General features: G+C 53.9%; 1 protein-coding gene across 6 annotated transcripts in view; it reads left to right on the top strand.

Annotated features, from left to right (window-relative positions):
- Positions 1 to 1,043: 1,043 nt before the first annotated feature.
- ARID1A (AT-rich interaction domain 1A) overlaps positions 1,044 to 7,334 on the top strand; it is a 69,869-nt gene continuing 63,578 nt past the window's right edge. For 3 of the 6 annotated variants that reach the window (XM_089898418.1, XM_089898416.1, XM_089898415.1), the window contains exon 1: positions 1,046 to 2,239. In XM_089898418.1, coding sequence (XP_089754544.1) covers positions 1,100 to 2,239 — 1,140 coding nt within the window. In that variant the 5' untranslated portion in view covers positions 1,046 to 1,099. Of the gene's footprint in view, positions 2,240 to 7,334 lie in introns of all 6 variants that reach the window. The other 3 variants (XM_022551788.3, XM_022551787.3, XM_089898417.1) reach the window with 2 other exon arrangements.

Below are 7,334 nucleotides of genomic sequence, written 5' to 3'. Positions count from 1 at the left end.
AGGTGCTAAGTAGCAGCCAAGAGACCAGGCCCGCTGCCAGGGGGTCAGGCCTGGGCCGAGGCGGCCGCGGTCTCGGGCTCAGGCCAATTTTTCAGCCCCAAGTAAACTTCACGGTTGCCCGCTCCCCTACGCGCGGCCTGGAGGGGACCGACCTGGGTAGGAACGCCAGGAGGGAGGCGGCGCAGGCTCCGGAGAGGCGCGAGCTCCGGGCCGGGTTTTCCCCGAAGCCTTCGGCGGCGGCGCTGCCGAGCGAAAGCGGCAGAGGGCCTGCCGCCGCCGCGGCTGGTTCTCTCCCCTCCTCCTTTGTGAAGGGACGGGAGCGAGTCCATTCCACGGCCTGCGCCCGCTCCGCGCTCCGCTCCGGGTTTGCCAGGCGGCCGCGACGGCGCTGGGTAAAATGGCAGTGCTGAGCCTCGTGTCGGAGTGAGGGGGACTCGGAGGAGAGTGGGGCGCTCTAGCCGCTCAGTCCGGCCGCCCGCCCGCTCGCCCGCCCGCTGCCGCGCAGCAACCTCAGCCCGCGCCGCGGCCGGGGAGGGGAGGCAGGGCGCCCGGCCCGGCCTACGCTCCGACTCTACATCCCGGCGCCTGGGCTGCTGCCGCGCGCCCTCCAGCCCGCCCGTCCCGGGTCCCCCTCCCCCCGCTCCCTCCCTCCCTCCCTCCCTCCCTCCCCGCCCCCTCCCCCTCGCCTGCCTCCCTCCCTCCCTCCCTCCTCCTTTCTCCGGCAGCAGAAAGCGGAGAGTCACAGCGGGGCCAGGCCCTGGGGAGCGGAGCCTCCACCGCCCCCCTCATTCCCAGGCAAGGGCTTGGGGGGAATGAGCCGGGAGAGCCGGGTCCCGAGCCTACAGAGCCGGGAGCAGCTGAGCCGCCGGCGCCTCGGCCGCCGCCGCCTCCTCCTCCTCCGCCGCCGCCAGCCCGGAGCCTGAGCCGGCGGGGCGGGGGGGAGAGGAGCGAGCGAGCGCAGCGCAGCAGCGGAGCCCCGCGAGGCCCGCCCGGGCGAGTGGGGAGGGCAGCCCGGGGGATTCGGCCCCGGGGCGGGGTGGGAGGGGGAAAGAAGACGAAGACAGGGCCGGGTCTCTCCGCGGACGAGACAGCGGGGATCATGGCCGCGCAGGTCGCCCCCGCCGCCGCCAGCAGCCTGGGCAACCCGCCGCCGCCGCCCTCGGAGCTGAAGAAAGCGGAGCAGCAGCAGCGGGAGGAGGCGGGGGGCGAGGCGGCGGCGGTAGCGGCCGAGCGCGGGGAAATGAAGGCAGCCGCCGGGCAGGAAAGCGAGGGCCCCGCCGTGGGGCCGCCGCAGCCACTGGGAAAAGAGCTGCAGGACGGGGCTGAGAGCAATGGGGGTGGCGGCGGCGGCGGCGGAGCCGGCGGCGGTGGCGGGCCCGGCGTGGAGCCGGACCTGAAGAACTCGAACGGGAACGCGGGCCCTAGGCCCGCCCTGAACAATAACCTCACGGAGCCGCCCGGCGGCGGTGGTGGCGGCAGCAGCGACGGGGTGGGGGCGCCTCCTCACTCAGCCGCGGCCGCCTTGCCGCCCCCAGCCTACGGCTTCGGGCAACCCTACGGCCGGAGCCCGTCTGCCGTCGCCGCCGCGGCGGCCGCCGTCTTCCACCAACAACATGGCGGACAACAAAGCCCTGGCCTGGCAGCGCTGCAGAGCGGCGGCGGCGGCGGGGGCCTGGAGCCCTACGCGGGGCCCCAGCAGAACTCGCACGACCACGGCTTCCCCAACCACCAGTACAACTCCTACTACCCCAACCGCAGCGCCTACCCCCCGCCCCCCCAGGCCTACGCGCTGAGCTCCCCGAGAGGTGGCACTCCGGGGTCCGGCGCGGCGGCGGCCGCCGGCTCCAAGCCGCCTCCCTCCTCCAGCGCCTCCGCCTCCTCGTCGTCTTCGTCCTTCGCTCAGCAGCGCTTCGGGGCCATGGGGGGAGGCGGCCCCACAGCGGCCGGAGGGGGAACCCCCCAGCCCACCGCCACCCCCACCCTCAACCAACTGCTCACGTCGCCCAGCTCGGCCCGGGGCTACCAGGGCTACCCCGGGGGCGACTACGGCGGCGGGCCCCAGGACGGGGGCGCTGGCAAGGGCCCGGCGGACATGGCCTCGCAGTGCTGGGGGGCTGCTGCTGCGGCGGCGGCGGCGGCGGCGGCCGCCTCGGGAGGAGCCCAACAAAGGAGCCACCACGCGCCCATGAGCCCCGGGAGCAGCGGCGGCGGGGGTCAGCCGCTCGCCCGGACCCCGCAGGTACACAGCTGAGTGGGGAGGGGCCTGGGGCGAGCGGGGTCCTGGGAGTGGGGGGGCGGCGGCGGGGAGCAGGCCACAGCCGTGGGCTACCCCCAGTCCGGGGCCCCCACTACTGGGGAGCTGCCATTGTCTCGCTCTTCCCTCTTAAAATGGCTGCCTGTCTGCCTTACTCTCTTTTCCTCCTTCAGCCTTTGTGTGGGGCTTTCCCTGAGGTGTCTGCTCCCCTTCTCCGTCTACCCTGGTGCCTTCCAGCTCTGGGAGTCTCCCAGGGGGTGCGAAGCAGAGTGTGCGGGAAAGGGCCCGGCCCGGGGTGACGGGGTGCTGGGGGGTCAGGTTAGGGGTATAGGCAGTGCTAGGAGGTCTGGAGTTGAGTGAACAGTTATTTGTTCACCTGCCGCTCCTCTCTGCTCCTCCCCCCACCGCCCACCTTTTTCTAGGCCGGTCCCCATCTGTGTTTTCAAGGAGGGGCCCCTCGGGCTCGGGGGGACCTCGAGGGAGGGCAGGGGCCTGCTTGGGAGCAGCTAGAGGCCGGCTGCGGTCCACCCAGGGCAGCCCGGGCCGTCTCCTGTCTTAGTCTCCGTCGGCCCTGTGGCCTGGGCTTCTCCCTGGAAGTGCTGGTAAACAGCTGAGTGATTGGAGTAGTAAGTGCAGATTGCTTTGGTTTGGGATTTGAATTATGGAGGTAAAATCCTTCTGTCAAAGCCAGGAGACAGTTGGTCTTAGGTTGACATCCTATCTGTGATCTGATTGGCTCCCCATCTCCTGCTCTTGGCCATTTATAATTGCCTCTGATGTAATGGTACAACAATCCTGATGAGCTCATAAACTTTTACACTCTGCTTTTCTACCAGTGATAACCCAAACCATCGCTGCCACTATCTGCCTTTTATTCCAGAGCTGAAATTGGCTGTGACCTTGAGGAGGGAGGTTTAAGCAGCAATACTGTATCAGCAGGAGCAGAGTCCCAGACAGGCTGCCCTTGTTACATTGTGCCCGAAACAAAAGAGGAGGCAGTGGCATTTTGCTTGTACCTTGGATTTATTTTGCTTGTTATGTTTTATGCAGACTGAAATAGATTCTGTGTTGTCAGAACAGTAGCTGAGTTTTTCTATACAATGGGTTTGCTGTTTGTTTTGGTTTTGTGACTTTCCTGATGGTATAAATGACTTCTTTGATGGCTCTGAAGATGCGTTTGTCTTGAGTAATTTTGACCCTGTTCGCTTTGCAGAACTGATATTATTTTACTGACCTTTTTATTGAGTGGCAAATGTGGGATCTTTATCAGAGGGGGTAGGAAAAAACTTTGAGAACTGAAAGCTTTCTGAAAGAGAATTTCATATTTAGGTGTTCTGTTGTAAAGAAGGCTGGCTTCATTATTTGTTTACATGTTAACACTTTCTTTTGTTAATTGAACTTGGGGAGAGCAGATCAATTTAAAGGGAAGGACATCTTTTTTGATCTTGAGAGGGGCTGTTTCTTAAAGGCTTGGCTTGGTGAAATTTATCATTTGTTCCTGGAAATATCAAAAAGCCTAGTTTTCTATTTTGTCATCATTTATTTTATAGCTTTGAAATAGAGGTCAACCAGTTTTTTTCTTTGCATTTTAAGTTCCATTTATTTCTGTCTTCCAAGATAACAAAGATATGACCTACAATGATACTTAAGACTTGCTTAGAAATTACAACTTTTAGGTGTGTTTTTATGTAATCTGTTTTATTTTGCCCTTCCTCTTCATCATGTTCTGTCTTCAGTGCTTTGGCCAGGAATATTGGGTATTCTTTGGAGTCATCTATCTTTTCAAAGCAGAAAAAAGTCTTCCTTCATGTCTGCCCCTCTCCCAGCAGTACCCAGTTGTACCTTTGTCCTATGAGATTTTGGTCACATTTTGTTCACTTCGGCGGCCTAATTAGATGTATTCCCTCCCCATCTTAGAACTGCTTTTCTACTCTTACGTTGAGCTGGGAATTTTGAAAATATTTATGTCAGGTAGCAGGTTTAGAGGTCTGTGCCTTGACTCCGTGTCTTCCATGATGTTCTACATCTGGGCAAGAAATAGGGGAATTTTAAATTAGATTCCTAGTGTCTGGAGGAGAAATTTTGTCTTAGAACATCTTCTCTCTGGGTCATTCTATAGTTTATCTTTTTTCCCTCATTTTTTCCCTTTTGGGGGTGAGGCGGAAAGGAGGCTAAGAAATTTACTATTCTTAAACCATTAGATGAAATAATTTGGGGTAAGTCAAGGCTCATTTAAAAACAAAAATTAATTTGAATTCTTTCAGCTTGGGGATATTCAAGCAAATTCTTTTTTTTTGGTAAAACCAATTTTTGCCGTATAGTAATTTCTGTTTTTCAGTCATTAAATATTTGAGCACTTTCTATGTACTAGGCACTATGTTCTGTGCTGGATAAATGGTAGGAAAGTAGATACAGTCCCTGTTTGGAAGCTTGTCTGTGCTGCCTTTGTGCAAATTTTCTTATTCCCTTTTAACATTAACAGGCCTAGCACTTCACACAACATAGATTCCTGTAGGATTTCAGTTCAGTTGCCTGTTCTCCTGAGACCCAGAGCATGGGCTGGTGACCATTCACTTGTAGAAGAGACAGTGCAACTTCCAGTTTTTTGGGTTGCTTCAGGTGTGTCATCTAGATGAAGGTTGTAGGTGGGTAGATTTCGTTCTGAATTCCTTTTTGCTACTTAAGGTTAAACTACTTGTCAGACCACGATGCCCTATTCTTAAGCATTCTTAAATAATAAGATCTTGGTTTGTTCTCTTCTTTCCCTAACTCAGTCTTGAATTAAGAGTTTTTTGCAAGTGTTTCACTTTGTTATAAGGCAGAAACTAACACACCATTGTAAAGCAATTATACTCTAATAAAGATGTTGAAAAAAAAAGTTTTTTGCAGGGACTTGATTAATACAGCTAGGGTGGTAATGTTCATTTGACTCTGAATATTTATGGAATAAAGATTAGGTATGTGTGTGTATTGTGGCTCTGTCTTTTTCACAGGAGCTGGTTGGATCCCATCAAACAAACTTTTCCTTTATGCCTTTCCATAAGTAGTATTGTATCTCAAGGTGTTGAATCCTGCTACTGATGAAATACTTTTCAGTCACCTATGTTCTTGAACCTCGTGTAAAGCTTTTTTTTTTTTAGCTGCAGTACCTTGAGCTGGTAGACTATGCTCATCAAAGTAAAAAATCCAATAGAATATGTAGTCCAGGATCAAGGTGGATTTGATTGTAGAAGCTTGGCTGTTAGTTCCTGCTATGGAAATATCAAATGATATTTCCGACTCCTGGGAAACAAATACAGGAATCCTGGGCTTATGGGAATGCCTACTGGCAGAAATTCTGGGCTGGCTGAAACACAGGACTCTTGGAGCTCTCTCAAGTAGGAGGGATCAGGAAAACCACACTGAGACGGCACTTAGTTGTGAGGGCTTCATGTTTCTCTGCTTTCCATGAGAGAACTGGGCTGATGAAGGTTGGGATGATGGTGAGAGAAGAGAGAAAGCAGTCAGGACCAAGGCTGGCTTCTTTGTATTGGTCCCTGTGGGGATTTTTTAAGGTTCCTTCCCTTGTGTGTGGCACAGAGTAACCATGACAAGTGGCACCTGCTGTAACAAGATGATTTGGATTGCATTAAATATTCATATGTTAGATTGACTCCTGTAGGGTGTGAAGTCTACAGTCACCCTTTTGCAAAGTTAGCGAACCTTATTGTGTGTATGTACGTATGTGTGTATATATTTATGGCTGCGTTGGTCTGCGTACGGGCTTTCTCTAGTTGCGGCAAGCAGGGGCTGCACTTCCTTGTGGTGTGTGGGCTTCTCATTTCGGTGGCTTCTCTTGCTGTGGAGCACACGCTCTAGGTGCTCGGGCTTCAGTAGTTGCAGCACGCGGGCTCTAGAGCGCAGGCTCGGTAGTTCTGGCTCACAGGCTTAGTTGCCCCATGGCATGTGGGATCTTCCTGGACCAGGGATTGAAGCTATGTCTCCTGCATCGGCAGGCGGATTCTTAACCACTGCGCCCCAGGGAAGTCCCAGTGAACCTTTTTTAAAACGTGGAAATAAGCTAACAAAGTAATGGTCAGGGTCTTTTCCCATTCCCATCCCCCAAAAGTTTGTATTGATTGGCGTCAAATCCCAAAATTCTAGAAGCAACTGAAGCATGCAAATATGGCTAAAATATGGCATTCAAAATGAATTGGCACTAAATAGTTCTTTCCTGCCAGTGAGATGGGATGATACCTTGGTCTCTGAAATGGAGTCCTGATTCCCTTGGCTTTCATTTCTGGGTTTTTCCCTGTTTAGATAGGTCATTATCATTACTGATGTGCATCGAGTTGTGTGTGGTATAGTAGTGAGCAGTAAAGAGTGCAGGACTCAGAAGGAAGAGGAGCTTTGGTTCCACATGCAGCTCTGGATTAAGCTGTGTGACTTTGGGCAGGGCATTTGCCTTCTCTGTTTCATTTTCTCTTCACTGGTAAAGCGAAGCTGGTGAACTGCATAACCTTCTCTGATGCTACACATCTGTCTGTGCTTCCATACCTGGCTTGTTAGGAGGGCAGCTTCTTCCTGTACCTTTTTCAACAGGGATCCTGAGACCATCTTTCTTTCCCTGGGCTCAAGGAACTCAAGTCTGTTTTCTCTTGAGGACTTACAGGAACAAGCTCTAAATAGTTGGGTGCCACTGTGGTCTGTGGCCCTTCACAGAAAAAGCCCTACCAGATTGTTTTGCTTTGAGACTGTTAATCTGGTTGTCATTAGTCATTCCACCTGGCTGGTGGTATTAATACACTAAACAGTAATTGAAAAATTAGACTTCATTAGAGCAAGACTTGAAAAATAGTTCCTTCAGAATCTCCATGAGGGGATTTTGGCTAGATTAGGGAGGGGGTGAGGAGTGGATATTCATAAATTCAGCATTAACACTGTTTCTTTGGTGGGGGGTGGATAGGAAGGTGGGGGGAGGTAGTATTAAGCTCTCCAGACTCTTCTGGTGTTTGGGCAGGTCTAGGTCTGGTTTGGGCAGTTGGTTGTAATCTGAGTGCCTGAACTTGCCCTGTAAGTTTTGCTGAGAGAGGAGCAAAAG

The sequence above is a fragment of the Delphinapterus leucas genome, chromosome 1 (genome assembly GCF_059928025.1).
Source record: "Delphinapterus leucas isolate spDelLeu-1000000601 "Yukka" chromosome 1, BTC_Dleu_Yukka2, whole genome shotgun sequence".
NCBI classification, from domain to species: domain Eukaryota; kingdom Metazoa; phylum Chordata; class Mammalia; order Artiodactyla; family Monodontidae; genus Delphinapterus; species Delphinapterus leucas.
The sequence above is the reverse complement of the archived record's forward strand: the minus strand, read 5'-3'. Positions and strand labels throughout refer to the sequence as shown.